Source organism: Meleagris gallopavo, chromosome 4 (assembly GCF_905368555.1).
Source record: "Meleagris gallopavo chromosome 4, MGAL_WU_HG_1.1, whole genome shotgun sequence".
In the NCBI taxonomy this organism is placed as follows: Eukaryota; Metazoa; Chordata; class Aves; order Galliformes; family Phasianidae; genus Meleagris; species Meleagris gallopavo.
In genome coordinates this window covers 14,166,835-14,194,813 of record NC_139407.1, presented here as the reverse complement: position 1 = coordinate 14,194,813, position 27,979 = coordinate 14,166,835, and the positions used below count along the sequence as shown (strand labels likewise).

The 27,979-nt window shown below is 41.2% G+C and overlaps 1 protein-coding gene and 1 long non-coding RNA gene across 3 annotated transcripts in view; one reads left to right on the top strand and one right to left on the bottom strand.

Moving 5' to 3' along the window:
* The window catches only part of SLC20A2 (solute carrier family 20 member 2), a 30,607-nt gene extending 5,627 nt beyond the window's left edge, over positions 1-24,980 (bottom strand). The window contains exons 1-9 of the mRNA XM_003205466.5: positions 24,692-24,980; positions 20,328-20,468; positions 19,022-19,107; positions 17,343-17,439; positions 15,176-15,292; positions 14,296-14,499; positions 12,311-12,899; positions 997-1,182; positions 224-308 (exon numbers count right to left, since the gene is read on the bottom strand). Coding sequence (XP_003205514.1) covers positions 224-308; positions 997-1,182; positions 12,311-12,899; positions 14,296-14,499; positions 15,176-15,292; positions 17,343-17,439; positions 19,022-19,107; positions 20,328-20,468; positions 24,692-24,980 — 1,794 coding nt within the window. The remainder of the gene's footprint in view (positions 1-223; positions 309-996; positions 1,183-12,310; positions 12,900-14,295; positions 14,500-15,175; positions 15,293-17,342; positions 17,440-19,021; positions 19,108-20,327; positions 20,469-24,691) is intronic.
* LOC104910564 (uncharacterized) overlaps positions 1-27,732 on the top strand; it is a 60,474-nt gene extending 32,742 nt beyond the window's left edge. Inside the window, exon 3 of one of the 2 annotated variants that reach the window (XR_793197.4) lies at positions 1,271-27,732. This is a non-coding gene — a long non-coding RNA (uncharacterized LOC104910564). Of the gene's footprint in view, positions 1-101 lie in introns of both variants that reach the window. The other variant, XR_014882763.1, reaches the window with a different exon arrangement.
* The last annotated feature ends 247 nt before the right edge of the window (positions 27,733-27,979 follow it).

Below are 27,979 nucleotides of genomic sequence, written 5' to 3'. Positions count from 1 at the left end.
CACAGCTAAAGGAGTTCACACTCTGGTGGCTGCCATGCCCGATTGCAACAGCTTTACTGTGACGTCAATGCAATATTTGGAATCTTTTTTTTTTTTTTAAGGGCTGTTTTCCCTTTGCCACACTTCCCTTGCATAAATGTGCCATTATCCACTGATCAGAGCAGCATAGTTAAAGATGAATAGTCCAGACTGCCCTGACTGCAGTCGCTCGGCGAAGGCATACCTTGCAGTGTGTAGTACTGACAGGAAGTCCAACATTGGAAGCTACCACAACTGTGAACGCCGAAGCCAACTCAATAGTGAATCCACTGCGGGAAGCATAAGAAAACACTTCACAATCACTCTTTGCATCAGCTCGGACTGATACCACGTGCGGTCTGCCAAAGTCTTACCTGTGTCTTCTTCAGCCATTTATCTCCAACTGATTTTTGTCATACAAATAAAGAGAACAAGGAACTGCTGAATAATGGAAACAGTATGAGCTAGTTCACCTGCAGCAACTGGTGGCACGGCTCATTGCGTCAGGAGCTTTTGCTATGTTATGCTGCAGTGAATCATGCCTGATTAGTGATTTGGTTAAGCACCAGTAGAGCTCTAATACGTACCAAGGACAAAAATTACTGTAATAAATACATAGGTTTTAAATAGTCTGAAGCACACCAGGAAAGCTACTGTAACCTCACAATTTCCACATATACCTTGTGCCATGTTAGTCAGGTCATCAGCAGAAGATTCTGTTCACACAGACCTCCACACCTCAAACTCACTCTGTATTAGTTTACAAGTATATATATATTTTTCAATTTTCTCTTTCTTTCTCTCTTTTTTTTTTCATCTTTCCTTTCTTTCTCTTCTTTCTCATTTTTTAGAAAGACACAGAAATCGAAGCCAGGTTATCATTAAAGCACAGCAAAACCAGCAAAGTACTGCCACAGCAGTTTCTCAGACTGGCTCGCACACAAAGATCAACCAGCATAATGACAACTGATCACCTACCTTGAGGGTGTGATTGGAGTGAGGTCTTTACCCATAGTCTGGATAACTCTTCTGCCCCAGACCCAGAGACCCACACAGATCCCAACCCCTCCATAAAACAGCAGCCAGACAGGAGTTGATGCTTCTTGCATGACACCACCTTGTTCATAGATTAGCCACAGTGCAACAAGTGGACCAATTGCATTGCTGGAAAAAAAAAGAACATCACTCAAGTTATAAAAATGTAGGTAATTGCCTTCAAAGGGAATTTTTTGTGCTTGATTTTTCTTCATAGTGTGTGCAGAACTGCTGACCCTACAAGCAACACTCCTCTTCACTTGTGAAGACTGCAGCAGTGGACTCTTATCGTGTTGCTTTTTCAGATGTTACTTCACCACTGATAACTATAGCAAGTACTAAAAACAATTCACCTTTAATAAATCATTTCCAGCAATGTCAGAGTTGGTAATACCTTACATGTCTGTTCTGGGACAAAAAGCAGCATTTTCAGTATCATACTGAAGTTAATTAAAAGTTTACCAATTCAAGAGCTCTGCATCTTTAAAATTCAAGAATTAAACGATCTTTTGTCAAAGAAGGAAATTAATGAATAATTCTAGAGAATTTTAGAGAAGATGTAGATATTATCTAGTCTGATAACCTACAACTTTTAGAGGTATGAGAAGAATGTGGCTGGGAAGGTGACTCCAAATGCACTGCATAACTGATTAGTATGGATCAGAGAGAACTGCTTCGTGACATCTAGATGGCATAAGCTCATTTCACTATCCTGCTACTGCTATCTAGAAATCCATGGAAATTCAGTGACACTGAAGTCCCCAACTCCAAAGGCATGCCGCAGGATATTGGTGCCTTGCTCGCGCTCCAGTGCCTGCAGGAAGGCTTCTGACTATGCTTATTCTGAAAAAACACATGACATTTCTCAGAATGAGAGTTAGCAGAAGAACTTGGAAGATGGCATCCAGTTATTGTAGAGGCTTAAATTCAAAAAAAGCAGATAAGAACTTTGACATTTCTTTTTTTCTTTTTTTTTTTCCATTTTCACTAAAACCAAGCTTGCCCTGTGGAGTAGCATTTAGCACAAACTGTAAAAGCATAGAGAGCAAGGCAGTATTATAAGTAAATCTAAATAACAAAAAGAGCAGCACAAACCTGCCCAATGTCATTCAAAAAGTTTGAATAGGAACAGGAAGCTCCCTTCTTTGTAAAGTGATAACAGAGAGCCGGTGGTGGTGAATGACACGTGCAGCACCAACAGCTATGCTCACCCTGTCTCAATTTAGCTGCTGGTCTTGCTCCAAAGCACACAGTTGGAACAAGGGACATTTTTAACGTCAATTGTTGAGCAAAGCAAGCTACTGCAACCTACAGTCAATCATTTAGTTGAATCTCATCTTTACAGGGGAAGAGGTTGCACACTAACAGACAAGTTCTCAGTACTGCCAGCACAGCATGTCTGAGCAACACAACACATCCTCCTTCCCTTCTCCTGGTCCATGTGGAACCAGACCCTAAAACTGAGAAGTGCCCCTGCAGAAAAGTGACCAGGAAGGCATTTTGCCTTGTAAACATACACAACACTCAAACACCAAGGCAAACAAAAGTGCTTGAAAACACTCTCTGGTATAAAAAGGAATGAATAATTCTTAAAGATTTTGAGAAAAGTGCTGAAAATAAATTTGTGAGCTAACATGAATAATAAAATCCAGTGGGTTTGAAGACACTTCAATGAAGAACTAAATACTTTTTAAATAAAGAGTGAATTCCATTAACAAATATACCTTGACATTCTGCTCTATCTCAATACCTGAATATACATTTGATTTGCTGAATTTTGTGAATGCAAAGTACAGTCATGCTTTAATACCTGAATGCAAGAATTGCTTTGTTTTGAAAGTAGAAAAGATACACGAACTAAGCATTTTTCTATTATTTTTAAGTTGACTTGCAACTTCTTGGCCACCGTTTGCAGGTGCAGATTAAATTACATGCATGTTTTAATGCCTTATTGTGCATGAAAGGTAACTCGCTGTACCTTCAACTAATGAAGGCAGCTGTGGATGAGAGTAACTAAAACACTGATCTGATCAGTAAAGGGAAAACTGATTTTCCCTTCTTATAATGGTGAATGAGATAGGGACAACCTTCCTGTGGAAAATAACAAGTGCCTTTGGAGCAAGCCCAAGCACTGATTCCTGACTGTTCTGAAGAGATTATGCATGGATAATTGTCAGTCCTAATATAAATGGGAAGGCAGAAAAGGCTTCAAAAACAACAGCAGAAAACGATGGTCTTTTGTACTAAAATCCAGTTTTAATTATTTGCAAATGCTACAACTCTGCGAATCAACTAATCCTAATCCTCAAAGAAAAGCTTATTTTCTTATTGTGGCAAGAGAGGGAGAGGCAAAACTCCACTGACTTGTACCTAGCTATGGAGGATTGAAGTGGATAATGTTGCAGATCGAAGGAGACTGTACCAAACCACAGAGGGCAACACTTCTGATACCATCTCTGGATGGAAAGAAAACAGAGGAGCGCTGGATCAATGTATATTGAGAAGTCGAAAAGGTAATTAACTGCACTGTCATACATAGGTATCTACACCACTGGGTAGCTATTTACACCACACAGACATTTCTCCTCTCTATGTATTGTTTTCAATATGGCTTAAACATTCAACTCCTAGGAACAACTGTATCTCCCAGACTAAATACCTGCAAGAGGCTACCATCAAGCAGCAAACTGGCAGTGGTGTGGAGCCGGGGTCTCCAATCTACTACCTGCATGGCTTCCGGGTTTGTTCAGCAGGTCCAGTCCCAGGGACTTGTGGTATCAGAGCTTCCTGTGCCAAGTGAGAAACATCTCTAGAAGAAGCCATTGGCCTTGTCCCACCACAAAACTGCCAAAAAGTTATCAATGAACAAATCTGATTTACAAACTGCTGAGATTAGGATCTTGATACACCATGTGTCATCTTCAAGACACTGCTATTACCATGTGCAACCAGCCATCTTTGGGACTAGGAAGAGTTCATCAATGGAAGACAACCGGTCCCAACAGGAGAGTAAGAGAGAGATAACACATCAGTAATAGGTTGATAAAAGACTTTGTTTTAAGACCTTCTGTGGTGAACAGATGTCTCCTGCAGCTCAGTGACTAAGCAGTTGAACCATGATATGGGCTATGCTAGGATGTGGTTTGCAAAATATTTCCCACCAGTGTCATTTGATTCAAGATAGGATCAGAAGAAAAACAGACCTAAAATCTTCCAAGCGTTTGGCCAACACTCATTTCACAAATATTTTGAAGTTGTGATTTTCTCTTACCCTCCCATGGCAGCTTTTTTACTTGCTTTAACCAGTGTGTATTTGTCCCAGGAGGTCCCACCTGGGAAAGTCTTATTCATAGTAGTTTAGAGGGAGAAGAAAGAGAAAAAAGAAAAAGGCCTGAGGTAGTCACCAAGTGGGTCTGGACTCCCATCTGCTTCTATCTCTTTGTAAAACTGCCATTAGGTTCCTATGCAACTGGGATGCTTTGGAGCACATTACTGCATAACTTAGTTTTGCATATAAAAGCCAAGATAACACAGACTCTGTTGGGGTGCTACTTTAGTTTCCTATATCTACAAATCAATGTCATAATATGCATTTTTTCACTGAGCACAAGAGGATTCCAATGCAAGTTAATTTTATGCTGCATTTATAACACATTATGGCAAGAGAGTCCCAGCTCCTGAGTCTGCCACGAAGCATGCTCTCCATGCCCAGTTTTTACTATTTCTGCTGGTCTTGGCTGCATGAGAGGTGTCAAGCTGCCTGCCGCCTGCAGACACATGATCCAGGACTAGCAAACACCTACAGCAGCACTTGCACTCACAGACACGTGTCACTATGGCACGGTCAAGCAGCTTGGACCATTTCCAAAGTGCTTGCTGATCTTCCTGGTTATCTTCTAGCTTTCTCAACTAACATAAATTGGCATGACTTCTCTTTTCCTGCTGATTTGTGCCAGTTGAGAATCTGTCCCAGAGCATTTATAAAACTGTTGTGAAAGACAACGCTTGACAGTTCATCTGAACTATAAATAGAGTTGGCTTCGCCTCTCCCCTGAGAGACAGATAGTATTACCACCAATAACAAAAAACATTCAGCTGTCATAAGACAGGCCTAGAAATTACCAGTTTGCCATGCAAACATACATGCACACACATGCATGCAAGTAGAGATTTTATTTTATGTGCTTTTGGGTCACATGTCCAGTTCTTTGTCTATAGGAACAAAGATCACAACTTTTTTTTTTTTTTTTTTTTTTTTAAAGTGCAATATTTTTTCAGAAGTGAAAGGATGCTATCAGTTGAGAACTCTGTAAATCACCAAACCTCATGCAACTTGCCATAATATTTTGTGAACTAGCAACACTCTATTTCCTAGCTACTTCTTATTTTAGTGATTTGCTCAAAAAGAAAATCTAATTGTAGTTGAATGCTAGACTCTGACTAAGCTTTCTGTTATAAAATCTGTGAGCTGCAGGCTATGTGATGACCATGCTTTGATTCTTTGCTACCTGAAAGTCAGATTGTGTTTTTGCCATTTTTCCAAATTGACTGGAAGAAGCTACTGCTGATTCAAACTCAACTATGGGCAAAATAGCTGAGAAATCTATATTAAACTTCCAGTACTACACATACAGTTACGAATTTCCAATTCATTCAAGTATTTTCCAAAACAGGCTTTCACAAATGACAGTAAACTTGCCTCTGAACTTCAACTGGGAAATTAAGTGGGATGATATATTTTTTTTCTATACTGCCGTCCTGCTCGGAGACATCACGTAACTGATTAACACTGCAAGGAAAGTTTGCCCACGCAGTGTGCCAACAGCAAAAAATAGATCCTAATCTCCAAAGATCTCAGATTATCAAGAAAGGGCTCTTGCTTTTAACCTACTTCCAAAAATCTACAGAACTGCGTATCATGGGTATGCGTACACACCATTGTGTGACAACTGTGTGTCACAGCTACGCCCCATGAAGTGCAAGCGTTGGGCGTGTTTTGAGTCACGAAAACCACATGTTTCTTCCTGTAGCTCACTCATGTGCACTGTAAATGGTGGCCCTGAAACATAAATCCCTGCAGGCTCCATGAAAGGATGAAATACATTTTACCACTCACTGCAGCACAGGAATAATACACATTCCTGCCAGTCCTACCTCTTCGAGAGGCAGGGTTGATAAAGACACACGGGAAGAAATGCCGCTTCCCAAACGGCATTGAGCCATTGCACCACCAGTAGGGACAAGCCATTCCCAAAAATGTCTGTGCTGTGTGATTCCGGCAAACGGAGAGATAATAGTCTCTTTCTGCTCTTCTCTCACTAGCCTGTGTGGCAAGGAAGTGATGGCACAGCTACAGAGGCACTTAGCTGGGTAATTCAAGACACAAGATCCAAATCTATTCAGGAGACCAGCTGCACTTTCAGGACATTCTGCTATTGAAAACCAAAGAAATCAGATTTCAGGCTGCTCTCAGTAGTAACAGACAGATTAGCTTCCAAAATATTCTAAGTGATCTTGGCTGCAGCTCTCAGGGAAGAAATAAGAAATGTTTATTTTGTAATCTGGCCTCATTATATCTATCTCCTGTAGATCCCTTATTCAGTAAGGAAACTGAATCCCACTAAGCGCTCTGTGTGCAGTGAGATACTGACAAGTTCTAGCCCTTTGCTCCTTTCATTTCCTTGCATCTACTCTGAGAAGAGGGGAAAAGGTGAGTCCCAGTGCTGCTGGTGTGCTCTGACCCTTAAGTCCAGTTAAGCCTAGGGATGGGAAAGGAGAAGTTTCCTTCATCCATCTTTGGGCAAGTAGATGTTTCCTAGTTTCACTCGCATCACTTTCAGTAACAATATATTCCCTGTCTGGTAGAGATTCAGCTTCTAAGACATTAAAATAATTTTTAGAAATATACAAAATACTTTTCTCTAGCTCTGAAATAGGTCTGAAACTTCCCTGGCTTTCGGGAAAGGACTAACTCAGGCTTTGTTATGTAGCATCAGTCCTACAGCTTTGATGGTTCTTCCCTGTCTGCATCTATACAGTAACTGCAGGCTGCTGCAGTTGTGGCACTGAACTGTGGATCACCAGGATTCCTGCTGAACAAAACTGTATTTACAGAAATACAGAAATGCACTCGGTCCAGCACAACCATAGGTGCATATAATCCCTGATGACCAATAAAGCCTAACTTCTCTGGAAAGCTGGCTCTGAACAAGCGTTTAGGAAGCTGGCAGCTTTCCCCATGTCACGCTCCTGGCCCAGGTTTTTTTTTCCATCCTGCCCTTTTTATTCTTCCGTTGCCCTTGCAATGACCTGACGTGCTCCCTTTGTGCTCGGATGCCAAGCCAGTGTGACCTGCTCACTCAGCGCCACTGATTAAATCCAACAACAACATTTTTTTCAGAGGGTCTGTCCCAACACATTTCATTGGGATTTTTAATTCTTTAGATTTCATTCAGCCCTTGTGCATCAGAGTGTCACAAGGCGGCTCTGGGCCTGGCTCAGTTAGTCCTGGCCCTGGAAGAGCTCCAGCATCCCCAACACCATGTGTATGAGTACTGCAGCAGGAAGGGATGGTCTGAACAGAGCAGGCTGCCAAATAAGGAGTCACCATGGCTCCCTGCTCCTTTTAACATACAGCTGCCTTGGCAAGGATCCCTGCAGCCGCTGGCCAGAACTCCAGTGACAAACATCAGTGCCCAGAGATAGCAATTGCTATCTCTGCTGATAGCTATCACTGCAACACTGAATGGCAGAGATGAGCTCTGAAGAAACTAAGGTCTATCTACCCTTATGCTGAGTTAGTTCTGCAGTCAAAAGCAGACTACTGATTCAGCTCTCCGAGGTCCAGGGGAAAGGACTGCAGAATGAAACAAGGGAAATTCACATATGATTTTTTTGCTCGCTACACTGCTGTCCAAACCATACAAGGCACCTCTGCTCCATCAAGAGTTTCAGAGCAGTAACATGGCTCAGTCCATACCATATGCTGCTGCCTTTTATTGTAACCATTTAACCACCTGCAAGTTGCACTTGTTCTATCAGCTTTTAATTTGTCTCTCTTTGCTCCTCTCATCTGCTCCTGTCCATCTCTAGGATAATAGCAAACAGCCTGATGGAAAATAAATAGAAAAAGTATGAGGAGGGACAGTTCTGAGACAAAAAAAAAAGAGAGTGGAGAAGGCAAATCCAAGGAAAAAGCTGTGGCTGAAGTAGGTGCTGCCCTGAACATAGGAGTGAGGAGTTTAAAATCAAATGCAGAGGCAAGCAGGATTTTAATGTCAGGATTCAAGGATGAGAAAGAATAGGAAAGCAGCAGCAGCAGCACTCAAAAGGAGCAGAAGGAAGGGGAATGAGGAAGCCAGGAGAAAAAATAGGAGAGAGTGATGGAAGACAGGTTGCCAACGCTTGCTTTCACACAGAAATGTGGACAGAAAGCCGTGCTACTAGTGAGGTTCTGCTCCCTTGTTTTTAAAATTACACACTGTCTCCTAAGCTCTGCAGATCTTTATGTAATATGTTGAGGAGCCAAAAGCCCAGTAAGAAATCTTCTGCTCTGCTAGACACGCAGACAGGCAAAATATCTGCGCTACACAATCAACAGGATAGAAATCGGCATCCCAAGAGCATTTTATCAACTCAGCATTTTTGTCTTTAGCTTCCATGAGCTAGTTGGAACTCAGTAAATCTGCAAGAATGGATTCATTTGCAACCTGGGATAAGATCTTAGATCCATGACCATCTTCTTGCATTTTTAACAGCTCTGACAAAATGTGCTAACTTGTTCTTTGTTTTGCAATTACATGAATTTAGCTTAAAAGAGATCTTGGAATGAAATGTATTTAATAAAAACACATGGTTGCTAGCAAGTTTGGGAAGATCACACTGACAGAAGTAAGTACAGATCTGTAAAACATTAAAAAAATATCCAGGAAAGGATATTGCCGAGGCAACAAGCCAGTCTAAATGGGGAATTCTGGGGGAACTATGCTATTGGCACAACAGAGCACCATCAAACAGGGTCTGAACTTCGTCTTTCATCCTGTCCAACTCCTACCAACTACCAGCGGGGACTTTATAGCAGCCTTCTGGTACTTAAAGGGGGGGCACTACAGGAAAGCTGGAAAAGGAATCTTTATGGGGGAGTGTAGTGATAGGACAAAGGGTAATGGCTTTAGGTGAAAAGATGGTAGATTTAGATGAGACATTAGGAATAAATTCTATACTAAGGGGGTGGTGAGGCTCTGGAATACGCTGGCTAGAGAAAATGTGAATGCCCCATCCCTGGTGGTCAGCACCAGATTGGATGGGCTTCGAGCAATCTGATACAGAGGCAAGTGTCCTTACCCATGGCAGCAGGGCTGGAACTAGATCATTTTTAAGATCTTTTTCAACCCAAATCATTCCATGATTCTATGATAACTCAAAATTTTATTTTTGAACGGACTGCATCCTTACAGTTCACTTCTAATAATTTCTACCTTCATCTGCTGACAGAAAAGACAAGCGGTGCTTGCAAGAACATATCAGTCCTTGAGGAATACCTATAGACATCAGTTAGAGAGCACATGTGAGTGTCACAGGTACTTATTGTTGTAGAGTGCAAACTTCCCACAATGGTCTTTCCCCAGAAGAGAGGCAAAGGAAAGCCATTCATCTGCTACAAAAGTTAGAAGCTCAGCTCAAGATTATCTGACACAAGAGAAATCTTGACATAACCAAGTGCTGCCTCCTTGACTTGACTTAATGAATGCACTGTGCTTGGATTTTGACAGGGTCCTTCAACAAGGGCCCTCACAGAAATTAAGCTGTCATGAGATGACAGGAAAGCCTCTCTTCGGGATTAATAACCATCTAAAAGGGAGCAAGAGAAAAACAGAAATGGTGAGTAAATCTATTCAAATAGCACTTCAGCTCTTTACAAATGACAAAGGGGCTTCACAAGTTATTACAAAAGGAGCAGGGAATGAAACAAGGAATACAAGTGTCAGATCCATACCCTACGTGGGCATGTCTCTTCTCCCTTCAGTCTCAAAAAGGCAACCTGGAAGAGATGAGATGCAGAGAGTGCAGCAAGAAAAGGACAGCTCCCATATACGCAACAGTTAAACAGACAACAGATCTTCAGCACGAGCAAAGAAACAAAAAGAGCTCAGAAAGTAATGGGACAAAGTCCTAGAATAGAAAGCCATCAAAGCAGAGCTGTAGACAAAAGCTCTGTGGTAAGCAGCCTCTCAGCTACAGATGCTGGGAGAAGGAATACATGAGAAGTAATATTAGTACTGTTTGCTCTTCCTCATATGATCTTCCTGTTGACACCTGCTGTTGGCCACTGCCAGAACTTGGGTACACTCCTCCGTGGGCCTTTGCTCCTGCTCAGAGTGCTTGAGCACGGGTCCTGATCAGTGGGAAACATCCAAGTAAAAAGACAGTCACAATGCTGCCCTCTGATCCAGAGGGAAGACATCATCACAGACAGAAGGCATCCTTCTCAGAACCAGATCCCTGTAATGAAGAGAGCAGTAGCAAGAGTGAGGACAAGAAGGCTCTTCAAAAAGCTGAATTTCCAGGACACTGGATGGATGAGGAGAGCAGAGATGTTTTTAAGTGTTTTTGAGATGAGCTGTGAGTTAAATTGGGCAGCTGACAACAGCTAGGAGCAATAACTGTTCTCCTTGCTGTGTGGGACAGTGTTTGCACAGATGCTTAAGGAGGGCTATGAAAGCTATGATTGCTGTAAAGCCCCGTTGCAAATGTTGAAACTGACACCAGTAACTCACATCTACAACTGTAAGGGTTCAGCAAGAAGGGGACTCGGGATGGCCAAAGCTTAACCCAACAGACTGCTGCTTCTACAGTCAGGCCCTCTGAGCAGGCTGTCACAGGAGATCTCTGCGGGGACATTATCATGTGGATCAGTGCAGGCATGGGGAAGAGGCAGTTCAGACCAATCCTAAAGGAAAATATTTTCCCATAGGAAAAGCATGCAAACCACTTTTCACCCACTGAGAGGGCAGGGTGCAGCATGTCTGTGCAGATAAAGCTATTTTGTAAGCAGATGAGCAATTGAGGAAGGCATAAAGTGCTCCACCCTGAGCCTACTTCCTGAGTCCTTTGGTCAAAAGTCTTGTATGTCATGGAGTAAAAAAAAAAAGCAGGGAAAGAGATGGGCAAAAGAGTAAAGAGACACTGTCTCTCTGTAAGGGTGTTTTTCTGACAGAATATTATCTGGCAGTGGATGGCAAAAAGATGCAGATAAACTATTTCTAAGGCTAATTCCAAGATTTTGTCAGCTGAGTCAATACAAACAGGAAGTAAGACTCTCAGAGGATGATCCTTTTTCTTTATTACTTGAAAATGATGCTAATGCCACAGTGTTTGAAGACCGATATTCTTAAGCCAAATGACTGAGAAATGAGCTGATTGGCTTCTTCTGTCAAAAAAAGGAGTAAGTCAGCAGTGCTAGCAGCTCCAGATAAAAATCCTGCGTATCAGAACTGCGTCAGGAGACAGGAATCTTCTAACTGAGCTCTGAGGAGATTTGTCCCAGTTCATGTTCTCTTCTTGCACAAGGCACAGAAACATGCCCAGGGATCCTCAGGGTTAGCGACATTTAGTTTGGTAAGAGAGTTATGCCAGATGGAGAAGTGTTGCATTTATAAACTTCAAAATAACATCAAGGCTTCTTAAAAGTTTCTGGGCTATTTAGTGGCATACCGCCTCACGTAGTCCTTGACCCTCTTTGTGCCTGGACTACTCAAAGCAAAAGGAACTTTATAAAGACTGCAGCAATCCACAGAAAGACATTCTTCATACACCTCTTTTTGTCATGTAATATGATGAGAGAAGAAATTAATCTAATTACGAAAATAGCCTAAACCTGTCACTTGCTGTTGGTCACCAATGTTGTAGTTAAAATAGGCTGTGAACTCTGCAGGACAGCGACTGTCTTGTTTGTTTTTAGAGTGGTCAGTATGCCAGGGCATCTATCTCTTGGGGACTCTCAGTGCTTAAGCCTGAATTAACCTAGCTACTACACAGTTTCTTAGCTGAGAAAAGATGTTGCCATTGAGAAGAAAAGAAGCTATAGACCTAGCAGCCAAACTTGTAAAAAGCATTGTGGACATCAGCATAACAATCTTTGAAAATACAAGGCCGATTATCATCTGCCTGCCAAAATAAGTTTTCTGACCAGCTATCAAATCTTGCTCCAAGCACTTAAATTATAAAATTGCTGGTTTGTGCAATCTTACACTCTTACCTGACATCATTCCCTCCATGGGCAAAGGATCCGAAACAGGCTGTTAAGATCTGGAGGAAGTGGAAAAGCAGATGGACCTGAGACGTGTCCTTCTCTTCCTTGTCCTCTTCCACAGGATCTTCTGGGGGCCTGTTAGAATCTGCGAGTTCAGAGGCCAACTTCATTTCCACTCCACCCTCCTCCGCCTCAATTTCTGCCTCAGCCACTGCATTGCAATAGCTGGAGTAGCTGTCATAGCGAACTCGTTTCTTAGAGTAGGACACCGTGTCTCCTACTAACTTCTCACTGTCCTCAGGAGTTGATGTATCTGCTGCCTTAAATGAGGAATGCACAGGCATGCCACAGATAGCAGCTGTATAGCAGGTATAACTATTGTTGCGTCGTAACAGTTTGTAGTTGTTCTCTTGAGCAGGCTTCTCATCAGTGGACCTGTCCAGGTGCATTTTGTGTAGCAAGTCTTTGTATAAACCTGAGTCTTTGTGCACAGTGTGATAGACATGGCCATCACTCCTCACCTGGCCATCAAAGCTGAAAGTGCCATTAGAGACAGGGGATTTCACAGAAGTGTGCGTCATAGAAAAGGCCCTTCCTAAAAAAAGCAGAGATTTAGAGATGTTATTTCTATGAAACGCAATTTTAAAACCCCCTCCCACTTCACAAGATGAAAAAAAGAGAGGAAATGGCTAAAAAAGAAAAAGCCATCACAGGGTATGGGACAAAGAAAGCTAACTTGCAATACATGCTTTGAATGAGTGAAGAGTTAATCCACTGCAAAATAAATTCTCCCATCAAAAATTGGGATTGCATCAAAAGTATATTAAAACAAAACAAAACAAAACATCTTTGTTCCAGCATTGGATCTTCCACAAACATTTGGGAGAACCTGCAGTAAGTCATTTAGGACCCGCCACCCAAAGGTGATATTTGAAGCCCAAGAGCTCTTTTTTTTTGAAAACTCAGTTATGTAAAAATTCCTTATCTGTTAAGTAAGTTCTTTTCTGAGGTTTTCTTTACTTTGAATATGTGTAAGTATGTCAGGAAAGGTGGTCTTTCTGCAATTTGATACTGAATATGAGGTCACATTTCAAAAACCCCTATGTTTAAAAAACATTTACACATCTCAAAAATAATTTAACAAAACAAAAAGCTCACGTTCTGCAAAAAAATGTTCTCAGCTACTCAAGTATTACGTATATTTTATTTCTATCAACATAGTTATTCCTACCATACGCATTTAGCATCAATGTCTGCAGTAGAACACGTATCACAGCTAAGCCAATATTTCTGAAGAAACTCAAATTACCACTGTGCAACATTCAGAACTGTTTTATCTGTTTTTGAAGTGGAAGCTCATGCTCAAAGAGCTTCCCACAGTGACTTCTTTGATTTTGTGAGAATCAGCTGAATACCTCAGGCATTTACTTACCAAATTACGGGGTTGCATAGACAGTAGTAAAATGATATGAGAGTCAGCTGACTCCAAGTGGGTGGGAGAGGGGTGATGCCACCACATAGAACAAAAAGGGCTTTATGCACACAAGCATACTTCTGATGAATATACGTTCAGAAAACAATGAGATTTTTCTAGCGGACATGCTCCAAATGGTCATACATTTTGTCAACTAAAACCCAAATCTTTTCATCTCCCGCTAGTAATCTTTATGCTGCACATAACCTTCAAACATCAGCTGTTTATGTTCTCTGTATTTTTCCACTACTTGGAAGGATAGAAAGATCATTAAGAACAGCAAGTAAAGCAGGAAGGAAAGTAAGTACTGCTTTCATAAAATGCACAGGCAACCAAACAAAATTGTTTTCAGGCTCTCTCTAGAAAATGTCACTTATAAATGAGAATCTTTCTCCACAAGTGGTGAAGAGGGATTAGAGCCAAACATCCCAAACACTAACTTATCATTTATGATAGAGACTTACATGCAAAACATGCTATCAAAACAAGAAGACTGTTGTCTGTCTTAGTTTCTTACCATAAGGTACACGTGGATGGTTTCCATTTGCAATAGTATCTGATGCCCCAGCAGCTTCTGTTACTGAGCCAGTAAGGGGAACTGAGCTCTCATCAGACGCTTTGGCACCGGGAAGCTCTTTAAAGACTGGTGTTTCTTCATCTTGAATTTTATCAAGACTTTCATCTGATATCCTTGACAGTGCAGCATCTTTCTTTAACCGGCCTAAAGAAATAACAGAACTGTAATTCTAAACTCAGCCTCTCTGTCACACTGCTTATGTTTCCAATGCTTGCATCAATGGAACAGATCCACGTAGATACAGTAGCTTGGCTCTGTTTCTTACACATTATTTATTTCTAACATTTAGCTTTGTTAAATTCATCTGAGAAAATGCTAAAGTATTCTATAACTTCACCAGCACAGGTCTATGACGTGAAGCACCAAGCTGCTCATTAATTAATGAAAACCAAAACTTTTCTCTGATTTTGCAATGCTCTATTTGCTGAAAGTAGCAAAGCAAACAAGTAAAACACTGTAAAAGTAAAAGCTGCGATCGGTCCAGCTCACTGTGGAGTTAGTCACTTGAAGATAATCATTCTGCCAGATTTTCTTAAATATTTCCTTAACAAAACATACAGTGGATTATATTCCAGGATTTATTTTCCTGTTTCTGCTAGATTCTGGAAGGCATAAGCACTGCAATGGATTGCCTAAAGAGGTTTTGAGTTTCTTCTACTGCAGGTTTTTAGGAGCAGGTTACATAAATACATGAGGAACAGCTTCAGCTCGCCCTGCCTGGGTGAGGACTAGACTAGATGACATTTCAAGGGCACTTCAGTTCTGAAATGAAACTCTCCACAATTTGAAATCATTCACATTTCATCTAGCAAGTACTTACTGTCTATTTTTCTCTTCATCCAGGGGCATACAAAAATCCAAACTAAGACAGCAAATACTAAGGACACGCCGAGTGATATTAGAGCAATAGCCCACATTGGCAGTACCAGTCCAAGTACTGTGAAGACAAAAGTAAAACCCAAGCAAACTGTAAATTAACTTGACTTATTTATCTCAAGCAGTGGAACATCAGACTTGCAAAAGCCCGTGTTTGCCTTGTATTCAAACCCAACATGAATGAGCTGCTCATTTTTAACATGAATATGTCAGATACATGCAATATTCAAAGGTCTAGATGACCTGCTAACATTTATGGGACCGATCCTCCAAGCAATTTGTTACCTCCCAGTGACCTCATTTCCAAAGAAGTCAGTGGCAAAACACCCGTATCAGGGTATAAAGCTGTATAGCGTATCAGGCTATAAAACTAGTTTGTCACTGCTGTATATACTAATGCATGTTAAACTCTGTTGCCCATTAGGTTAAGTATTTACCTGACCTCTGCTCTGGTCAATAAAACCTGCTGCTTAGCTTAATCTAAGCCATTATCTGCTTATAATAATAGCTTCATGTGGCACTTCTGAACCGAGGCTCCAGTCCTGCAATGTGAAACTGTGCAAACAACTTGTACTCCTTTAAGACCGCTTGGCTTCCATTCTCCCAAGAGATCTCCTTGCTCCTGTTCAATTAACCAGTGTGATCAGGCCCTTGATGAAGAAAGAGCCCGGACTCTGACCCTTCTGTTCCATCAATGCGTGCTTATCTTGCAACTTATGTTGTTGATTCATACTTCTTCGTAAACGCTGCCAGAGTAGAGGCGATAGAGAATTGACATATGTTGTAAACACGTATTTTCTTCATATCAAAAATGGAATCCTACCTTTTCACTCACACACTTTAGAGACTGCTTAGCTGAAACAGAAGGGACATTAAGATTCTTATTTCATTTATTTGGCTTAATGAGTCACTGCAGACTGCCTGACCTACTTCTGCAAAACAATTAGTCAGGAAATGTTGGTTATACAGCTGATTTACTGTGAAACATCTTGGATATCCATCCAATGAGGATTTTGACTTAAGAAAAAAGAAAAGTTGAATTATGCTTCCCTCAAAGTGGGAACTTTGCAAGCTTTTTGTTAATTTCATTAATGCTACGCTATCAACCACAGTTGATAAACCGCAGTTTAACAAATGCATTTGTCTAGTACATTTAGTACAGCACATTTTAGAGAAAACAGATTTCCATTCAGAAAAGGTCACTTTCTAAACCTGTTTTCTTAATTCAGGGGGCACGTTAAAGACTGGAGTCTCTTTCCAATTGTGTGATCGTTCACTGCTCCAGGGCAATGATCTAATCTAAAGATAACGTTCAGTGACCAGACTCTTCAGTAATGTAGTTGAGAGAATTGAACACTTTTTTCTGAACTATCTTACTGCAAGGTTATGTTTAAGTACTCATTGCTTAAGCAAATTTAAACATAAACACATAAGTGCAAATATATAAAAATATACATGCAAATTAAAGTATGTAAATATAGAAACATGTTAAAATATATAAATAGACAAAAACAAAAATACGAATGTAGTGAAAGTCAGGAAAATGAAGTATCATTTCCTTCTACTGAGTTGCAATGAAAAGCACCCAAGAGAAAAGATGTATTAAATGCAGAAAAGACTTTGGGCTCCTTATCACTGAAGGGAAATAAAGAAGTATATTTAATTAATAGACTCTGTGCCAGATTCATCAGAACCATGACTCTGCTGGTTTCAGTGGAGCTATAGCATTAGATGGAGTGCACTAATGGAGTGCACCAGACTGCTCTGATCTTCCCTCCTTGCTCTACATATTTGCACCTCAGATTTATAAAGCTGAAGCTGGCAGGTCGATATTTCCCTTTCCTCTAAAAAGAAAATTTTTTTATAGCTGTGCCCATCTGCACTAAACAGTGTTCAGGGGGGAATCACAAAAACACAAGTACACATAGAAGAATGCATGCAAGTACATGTTTTACTCTTGCCCTTGTGAACTCCTAATGAAAGAAGTAGCAATGTAGCGTTTACAGCTACCCAAAAGCACACTGGTGGAAAACTGTTATCCACAATGAACGCAACAACACAACTGCGGGAAACCTCCCAGCCATGCCTCTGGCTGCAGACAGCTTGCTCACCTGGTGCCCCTGTGTACATGATGGAGAACACGTTAATAGCAATGGTAGCAGCATAGAACACTGGAAGTGCACGAAGACCATTGGGCACAGGGTCTTCCTGCAGAAAAATCAGGAAAAAAAGTAAGCATTAGCTAGGTTTTCCAACAGATTAATATAAACATGAACCAACATAAGGAAAAAACATCCTCCCAAGCCAGTGCCAAGCAGGTGGAGCCTTCAGGTGGATGGTGAGGAAAGGATCTTGACCTGGATGGCTACAGTCAAACCTCCAGAGATGGTCTTGGCAAGCACCAGTATTTTGGGGAAGCCTAACACTGTTCTTGTAGCTTCAGGTCTGCTGCAGACCTGTCGGTTGACCTGGAGGCAAGCTTCTTTCTGTGAGCATTTTACTTTGCAGGGGTCTGTCCTGGCTGCCAGACCAAGCACTTTAACTGAAGCAGGCATGTCACCATGCCTCACTGCCCAGCACAGAGCTCAGCAATGGGCACAGAAGGCAAACAGCTGTGCAGCCTTGTGCCCCTGGTGCTCACAAGCAGAGGCTCAGCTGACAGTGCTGAGGAAAGAGGCTGAGGAAATGCACCATGCAATGCACGGAAAAAGCCTTTGTGAAAAGAGAGCCTTGGCCTTTTGATGGGCTCTACATAGCTGGGAAGAGCCTGATCAAGCCGAGAGGTGGTTGGCCAGATTTTGTTTCCTAAAGTCATGCAGAGACACCAGGGCTACGTGCACAAGGGCACGTTCATGTGATCTTGATGATTAATTTCATGTGAAGTTTTTGAATGGGAACGTTTTCCCTACAGAATCTCACCCTTTATGCAGATCAAGTCATTTTAAATTCAAAGCTGTGTCTGTTCAAATTTGCCACCTGCTTTTATCACTGAAGTTTATTTACATCAGAACTAAAGAATGATAAAGCTGAGGTTACAGGTGGTGCTATATATAGCAAAAGAATTAGTTCCTCGTCTATTTAAGCTCCCTGCATAACCACTAACATGGTATCCCTTATTTTTGGTCCTTGTCATGTGCTGTACCACCTATTTTAGCAAGTTGAATAGTGTGAGAGAAATGAAAAGAGCAGATAAAAGTGTTCTGGTTTCCAGTCTCTGCTGGGTGGGAAGAAAGTCATCTTCCACACTAGAGATATATGGACTAATACTACCTCAAAGCTGACTGAGATCACTAAAACCCCTTGATTCAGGTTTCATGAGAATCTAGTAAATAAACAGATGCCCATCTTCTAATATCTGATGCAGAAGAAAACCAAAGCTTAAAATTTCTCTGAAATATTAATGAGAGTTTCTCCCAGTGAGAACTATTCTTTATAAATAACAGTTTGAATTGCTACCATAAAGCTAAATCAACACTGAAATATTTGTACTAATAGAGCAGCAATGTCAAAGTATAATCTTTCAACGAAACAGAACATACTACATTAATTAGCTTATGAAGCACTTGCACAGCGCTTTCTAAGCCTCAAATATGCGTCTTGTTACTTAATCTGAGCTTTCAGAATTGCTAAGAACAAACAGAGTTCCAATGGCTAGGTAAAGAATGACTGGTCTCCTATCCAAAAAGCAAGCCACAAACTTTCAACTCTGTGGAAATATCCACGTTCAAATGATGGGCCAGAACATAGCAGTTTGTAACAGGCACTCATTATAATGATGGAATTTGTTTACCTTCTTTAGAATGAAGAATCTAATCAACACAAAAAGTACTCCAGACATCAAGCCAGACAACAGTGGGGAAATAAACCAAGAGGCAACTGTGTTGAAAAAAAAAACAGACAGAAAAGAACATGAAATATATAGTATTATATACATGTATAATAGTCAAGAAGCTAGAGTCAATGAGCAATGCATTCAAAATTGTTCTTGTAGAACTGGAATGTTTCAGATATTTACTTACAACTGGCGCAGCTCAATTTCTACTGACATTCCTGAAAGTCAAGCTACTGCTAGGCACTATTAGAAACATCAGCCAAAACATTTTCAAATAACTTTGCAAGTTTAGTTATCAAATTAATCAGGAAAAAATTATCTGAGCTGATGCAGAGTTGACTAAGAGAATTACTAAAAATTCCTGATCGCCGTAACTGTGAACGGTGCAAGTAAGTGGCAAGTAACTGCATCTATCAGGATGTCATGCGGCTCACAGGGTAAGAGTCTCAATTTCCGAAATGCCACAGAAGCACAAATTGCAGAGAACAATGCACATAAATTTTTTTGCGGGCAAGATTTGCAAATGTTCAGTACTAATTTAACAGAAGTGGGTGGCAAAACTCCCACTGATTTCAATAAAACAGGATTAGGGCATGGCTCTGGAATCTCATCCAGTTTCTTATTGGATCCAGAAACTTACTGTTTGTGACATGGCTAACAGGTTGATTCTGCTGTCATTCCAAGCTCACTAAAAACTTCATTTTACTTTTGACAGAATTACAAAAAAAATACACATTGCTAAAACTTCTTTAAAGCTCAACTGTATTCCTGTGCCTTTAACCTTGAATCCTTTTAATGCAGAATTCAGGATATGACTTGGGTTACAAGGCTTCCAAAACAATACAAAAACCTCCCTGACATCCCTGCTTGGCGGTGCTGATGGCGGCAGTGGGAGATTGTGATGTAAACATGTGCTGTGCACTCAGCTTCCACCTTCCTAGATCTGGTGGGTGGAGACACATGCTATGGGCATTCATATTCCTCAGAGTAAGAACGAGGTGGTGTGAGCTGCCGCAAAAAGCATTAGGAGGAATGTCACCTTGAAGCACGTCTGGGAAGCAAAATGTTTCCTCAGCTTACTGCTGGAAAAGCATAACTTGCATTTTACCTTTCTCCAGGCTGGCCTGGAGATGCACTGCAAGCCGCAGGTGAAAAATAATTTAAAGAGGTAGTGCTGCCAGAAAAACCATGCTTCTGTGAAAGCTTTTGCAGTCAGTGCACAATTTTTCCCAGACCCTCCCACATAAAAGGAAATGGCAATTACCAATCTTGACAAGCTGCATCCACTGAACTCCCTGTGTGCCAATTGCAACGAGGGAAAATCCAATAGTAGCACCTACAATGCAGTGTGTCCCCGATATTGGGAGTTTCAAGAAAGATGCAATCAGCTGCCAAACAGCAGAACCTGGAAAGTGAGGAAGGGGAAAAAGCATAAACTGTACACAACAGTAGTAAAAGAAAAGTCACACAGAAAATTCTCATTGACATACCCTTGCTCTTTTATGAACACAGACTACACTCCACATGCACAAAAGAGATCTCCTAAAGAGAATTTTGTTCCTTTTCTGACTGCAAAAGCAGATACTACAGTAGTCTAATGGCTGCTTTGAACGCTGCATCTTATTTATTATTTTTTGTTATTAACAGCACTTAACACTGCACAACAAGACTGTTCTTTTTTGAAGGCTTTCACTATTTTTCACTATTCAGTTAATTCACTGAATCACATGAACAAACAGTTCCAGGTATGCATCAAGCTTAGAAAACCTCATTCTCTAGAAACAAACCTGGAAGCCTCCAAATGACCAGTGTTAGGAGCCAACCATGGCTTCACTGGTGAGATACCCCAGATGCTGAATTCAGATGCTACCAGAGAAAGGCTCAAATCCTGGCTCAAGGGGCTTTCATGCCTCTTCTCAGTGATGTGCAGCCACTATCCAGAGTACTCTACAGGATAAATTGACTGAGGAGGGAGTGAAGATGCTCACTGTCTTCATTTGTAGCTCACTGCAGCACTGGAGAATTCAAGTTGTGGAAAAAAAGATTCCTAGCACCACAGAGAGAACCTTGTATTCAGTTTTGGTTCAAGATTGTGATGGTTAGATTAGACCACAGCTGGACAGCGAGCCCACCAGCATACAGCTCCACGCTCTTCTTTTCATACTGCAGCACAAAAGGTCCTCTGCTCCTCTTGCAATGGGCTAGCGTGGGGACATCAAAATCATCTGGGCCATGATTCAAGTTTTCTGCTTGTCGAATATTAGAGAGCTCTTAGTAATATCTCTTTTTCATCTTAAGACTTTGTGGTCTTGAGACAAAATCTTAATATGTTATGAAGCTCCAAGGTGACAGCAATCAAACTGCAATGAGAGATCCCATATTTTCTGGCTCATGCCATCAGTCTTCACAGATCGGCAGCGGACACAGGTGATAAAGCAAGGCTGCTGAACACACACTGTCACTCAAATCCCAGCCTCCATTCTCAATTCCAACAGGGGAGGATGGTTTGAAGATCTTGAAATGGACTCTGGCTACAAATCAGGGTTTAAAAGTATTGAAAAAGAGCTGCTTTACAGCTCCACGACATACACATTAAGAAGGGAGAGAGCAAGGAGCCAATTACTGATGCCTTTTGAAGTTGCACAAGGGCTCCAGTGCAAGGAGCGTAGGGGTGATGCACACGATGAGACATGGTGAAGGAACAGTCTTGACAGCAGAGGTTGGTAGAGAAGACAGGTGGGAAGGTATAGAGAATTGAAGAGAAGAATGAAAGGCATTCTGATGAACAAGCCTCAGAGACTGGTTTGTCACTTCAAACAAGCCATTATACAGTCAAGTTTCTGCCTTATAAATACCATCCACTTAGTCTTGCCAGATCAATCTGCTGGCATCATATGCAGTGTGGAACTCAATCAGGCTGTAAAACTGATCTTTCCTGGAGCGCTATCCCAAAACAACTGGTACTCCTACTGGTATTGGAAATTCTAGATCAATCAAAGAACACCTGCCCTTTCATTTTTTGGCCTCTCTTCCCACACACTATAACAATAATAAATACCTCAGAAATCTTTGACATGAACGTAAGAGATCAGCAAGTGGAAGTGAGGTGAAAGGGAACACACATGGTAACATCTCTGAAGAGCCAAATGAACAAAGAGATAAGTCAGCCACATAATTGCACCAAAAAGAAGTCATTTTAAAAAACAGAGAAAATGCTTCCAAGTCACAGCTGCACTACAAATATGCAGAGATAGCTGGGTTTTTTTTATGGGGAAACAGGGAATATGGCACTATTTCTTATTTAATCAATCCAGAAAACAAACAGGAGGGAAAGTATTAGAGGATTGATAAGCAGCCTAAGAAGGACAATCTGTAGTCTAAAGAAGTTAAAGCAAGCATGTCAGAGTACAGAAGAAAATACAAATTAAGCCACAACAGGACTTCCCTCTGGGGCTTGCAATGCCTTAAGGCAGACACCTAAACTATCAACATCGATCCTTAACTCCTCTCCAATGAAAAATGCATGTTTCCAACCTTGACAAAACCAGCCCTGAAACCAGAGGGCTCATTAGAGGTTTTCCTGGCCCACAGCACGAATGCTCCAGTATAGAAGTATGCTACAGCATCCCAAAAATGAAAGTCTCAAATATTCGCACCACCAAAAATCAACATTTTAGTAGGTTACAAATTATTACAAAATGCTGCATTACAGAATGTAAATGCAGATTATGTCATCCCCAGACAATCCCAGTGCTCCTTGCTTCCTTCCTTCTGACTAGGTGGTTGCTCTGAAAATCCCCATCTGCTGTCTGCAAGCATCAAGAGATCTTCCAGTAACAACTTGAAAGAGGACACCATGACTGTTGGTCTCCTCCATACAGCTGGCTCGTGGAAGCCTCAGTGAAATTCAGAAGCTAACTCTGTTCATGGAACCGTGACCATGACGCATAAGAGAATGAAGAGAAATGTGCAGATGAAAAAGAGGAAACGTGAACATACAGGAGAGAAAACAAAGAGAAAATATTGTACATACAGAGGAGAGCTGGAGGTGGATTTGAGGAAAAAAAATGGAACCTGCAGTTGGTAATTTGTGCTTAATTCAGAGATTTAAAATGTGGGATTTGTTCTTAATGCCCTTAGTGAAGGAAGGGAATGCAACCGGTCATGAAGTTCACACAGGCTTACGTAAACACACATGCAAATAAGTTGTTTTCCTTGAGCTTCTGGCCAGTTGCCTCCACAGGGGGCATAAGGGACATAAAACATTGCCCAGCCAGGATCAGAACATCATGAAGAGATACAGAAAGGGGAAAAGACTCCTGCTCTGCAGGTGGTGGTCAGGAGATGTAAGTCACTACTTACGTCTCATGTGGTGTGAGCTGCTCTCAGGTGGGAGTCGGAAATGATGGAGCTATCTCAGGAAGAAAAGGGTAAATACTGCAAGCACAGTGACACTCCTTAGTCATCCCACAGCCTGGGGGCAAGAGCAGGAATCAGCAGCTGGCCTTGCAAGGCATCAAGATAGAGGAAGAAATGTAGCTCACAAGTGCTGAAGATGTTCCTTGCAGTTGCCTTGTATGAGACAGCAGCTAATCGGCTCTTCTTCCTCTTCACCAGGGAAGGCAGCCAGCTCTCAGGAAGCTCAGGTGTGGTGAAGGTCGAAGAGGAGCATTGCCCCTCTCACTCACCAAAACTACGTCAGTCCAGCCCAGAAAGTGGCAGTCTAAGCCCATCTTGATCCATTAGAATTTTTTAAAAGTGTAGAAATGGGAAAAAATGCATGTAGTAGATCTCTGTATGGAATCACCTATTTTTTGTGCGGGTTCTGTTTGAAAACTTTGGGGAGAGTGCTTCCTGCTTGCTGTATCCTGCCCTTTAAAAGCAGGTTTGCTGTTGATCCTTGTGGGAGCTCTCCAAAAGCTCACAAAGCCTCTTGCATACAAACAAAGGAGAAATACCAGGGCTTAATGTTACTTACCTCAGAATATGCCACTTGTTCTGAACAGAGATTAATTTAACTGCAAACAAAAGTGTACAGAGTAGACTCAGAGGTACGCAGAACTGCTGCTGGTTTGAGTTAGAAAAAGTAAAAATACCTTTAATGTGTGACCATATATCTTTATTGCTCTTTGAAGTTTTGTCATGGGGCAGGATTAAACGTATGATTAATTGCAATCAGTCAGAAAAAACCACAAGTTTAAGCAAATATGCTTCATTTTCTTTAATTTTTAAAAACTATTTAGGCAACTGCTTTAATACTTAATTCATTGTAAACTTCCTGCAGGATTTTCTCTGCAGTCACAAACGGTATGCTGACATATTTTCCATTTACCACAATGTAAATCTCCAAAATCGTTTTTTAGGTACTCTAGGAATACATCTATACAATCCATTACGTTAAACATTTTTTCCTCTATTAGTTAAATGGCTGAATAGCTGGAAAATGAAAATGATTAAAAATGCTTTTAAAAAGTAGGAGCCTAAAAAGGGAATGCAAACCCCACTATTTGTACAAAACCAGACGTGAGTCCAGAAGATGGGAAGATGTAAATTTAATTAAAACATTCACAATGAGCAGGATGACAAACATGCAGTGACTGCTACTTGGAACAGGAAAGCACTACTTACCAACCATCGCGCTGACTTCTCCTGCCATCAGCAGCGGCACAGTGTCGTTGTACAGGTTAACATCAATTATACCTTTCCGAATCGTCTCTCCTACTTTTGCTCCCAGCAGTACCGAGCCAGTAGTTTCAAAAACTGAAGCCAAAATGCAAGCCTGGCGCAAAGTCACTACACCAGAGCCCACAGCAGTCCCGAAAGAATTGGCAACATCATTTGCACCCACTGAAAATGCTAAAATAAAAGCAATGATGAAACCCACAATGACCATCCACAGGTACTCTTCCATTGCCATCTTTCCCCAAAGCGTAGATCAGTTTCCCCTTTGCAAATAGTTAATAGTCAAGGCTGAAGGGAACCGTAACGGATTTGGAAAGCAGATTTCTTGTAAACAATGAGTTCTCTCTGGTAGTGTTAGAATGTGAAGAAACTGCTAACTGCCGATTTTCACACTACTATAAATACTGTTCATTTGCCTGCACTCAGTCAGCAGTGAAGAACATTCCATATTTTGCTCCCAAACTGGTACAGCAGTGGTGTCCTGTCCTGCAGCAGAAAGAAAGAAAAGAAAATTAAAAAAAAAAGAGCCTGCAGAGCCTGTCTCAGTGTGCGTTTTCTGTAGTAAACAGATGATTTGAATCCCCTAATGGGACCCTGCTTTGGCATGTGACTGTTCTAAATCATAAAGCAATTCAAAAAGGTTAAAATTAGGTCACCTCCAAAGCAACACGCTTCTTGAAGTATCACTGACTGAGAAAATATTTTGATTGCTTTAAAAGGACTCAAAGAGGTTGGTGTTTTCTGCCGCATTTACTGAGCAGCTCTCTTTCTAGAAGGATTCATTTTGGTCCTTGGCACCACGTAAGCATATAGGATGTAGGACATACAGACTACACCACACAGTCTCATTCCCAGCTGATGGGCATTGCCCAGTTCTGTTCCCTCTGCAAAGCTGTCTCATTTTACCAGCTGTAAATGGGATGCACTGCTTTGGAAAATGATTTTGTCTATGAAACGTCACCAAAATACTCTCAAGAGCACTGATATTCATATATTGCTATTATCACATTCCAGGCAGTAAGGATATCATCTTCTTACAGCTTCTCAGCCACTGAATCAGCACAGTGATCACAATATTCCCATGTATTCCTATAGATCTATTTAAGTGTAGGGAAAAGTCTGACTAAAAAGTTTTAAGCTCTCTCCTCTTTTCTGTAGATAGTTACTAATTACTAATAAGCTTATTATACTCAAACCATTCTTATATTTGAATATTTTGATGACTTTGATTGTATGAAATCCTTTTTGAACTGTCTTAGTCTTTACTTAGTTTAATCTGAAATATGAGTGAGATCTTTAAGCCAAAAATGCAGAGCTTTTAAAAATAAAAGCTTCACCATCCAAAAGGGTATATCTTGATCTCCAGATCAGTGAGAAAGCCATTAAGTATATTTATATAAATCAAACTTAAAAACCACACTTCTACATTCAGCAGTCACCTAGCTTCCTTTGACTGCTATGAAACAGAGGCAGTTTAAAACCAAAGTATTCTTGAGAGTATGTAGGGAAAAATTACCCTTCTCCAGATTTGGCTCAGGCAGACTGCATGAATCCTTCATACATTTGCCCCCTAAGCTCTTCATCTTTAAATCAGATGTCACAGGTGCAAAGCATTGCTGAACTCAAGCCTGTAAGGACTCACGGGTCCCATAACCAGTAAGGACGAAGGTGGTTAAAGGCTGGAAGCAAGCACCAGCCTGGAGAAATCCATCTGCCTCTCCTATTGGCTGCTTCTCTTGTAGCAGTCATCTACATCTATGAAGCCATCTTGTAGCATCTTCCTATCTACGCTCCAGGGAAGTGCCACTCTGAAGGTGGTGAGGGGTCACAGGCATATTCAACAAGAAATACCTGCCAGCCAACTGCATACCTTGCAAAAAACATTTCAGAGACTTGGGGGAAGTCAGATGGCAAACACTGAGCCCAACTACTGCTCTTCAGCCTCATTCAATAAATCCACACACATGGTTTCAAAACCATGCTGAAGTTCTTTTGAATACACTGAAGGTCTGAATTAGGAGGGAAGGAGGGTCTCTGCAGAGAACATCCAAAACCTCAGAGATCATGATGAAATTAGAAAATAATGAGATTTTGCATACTCCTAAGATGCTGGATCATTGAGAATTACCACAAGGGAAACATCACACTGATAATTAAGTAATCGTTCCCTGAAAAACCCTGAAGTTTATGTCAAGGATTGATCTTTTTATCCAAACATACATATTAAGGAGAAAAGATTTCTCTTTTTTTCTTCCAGACTCCGCAGAGGCTGGGTGATTGTTGCTCCGGTCTTTTCCAGATATGGAGCAGACATCAACCCCTGAATGATTTGCACTCCAAAATAACATCTTGGAAGGTCTTAAGTGCTGAAAACATTTGTATAAGGATTTTTATACTATGAGATAACATGTGAAAACGAAGCCCCAATGCATTTTTCATATTTGAAGACTTGTTGCCCATAATTCATGAGCACTCAGCCCTTGGAGGGGAAAAGACTTGAAAAGGGGGAAAGGCTAACAATATTCAGAAGAATTGATTAAGTTAGAGCTTGTCTGCCTGAGAAGGGGGACAAAACTTGTCGTGTGCAACCATGAGAGACTGAGATATGCCAATGCCTATTCCATAGCTCGGGAGCCTTTCCCAGTCATCCTCATACTGAGAGCCTTATTACATACCTTGTTTCAGATGGAACCACAACAGAAAACACAATTACTCAAGATAAAGTGTTAACGAAGTGGTGGTTTGAGCAGTTCAGCCTGCAAGGCATTCTGAGAACTGACTCACTGTTGCCTGAGCTGAGAACTGTCGCTTCAAAATTCTCCGTAGAGAGCATAAGCATGCAGGCATGGGGACAGAGAAACATTTTTCCTTATTCTGTTAGATTCACTCATTTTTATTTATGTATGTTGCATTTTCGCTGAGATGAAGTGCTGGACCAAGCTCCTGCCTTGATACTGGAGATTCATGATTAAATTCCTTACTCTGCATGCGTTTGTACAGCACTTTGGCCAAATTAGCCTCTGTGCCTCAGCATCCTCTCCAGAAAATGGGAAAACTTGCCTGAAATGCCCATGTATCCACAAACACAGTGGTTATGAAGTCTTGTTTCCTACAGACCCATGAGATGCTAACAAATCCTTATTTCCAGCAGAGGTCTGTCTCCTACTTATCAACCTACCTCCCAATTTTCTGTGGTGACCCAATCTCTCGGATGAGGGAAAGCATGGGTATAGT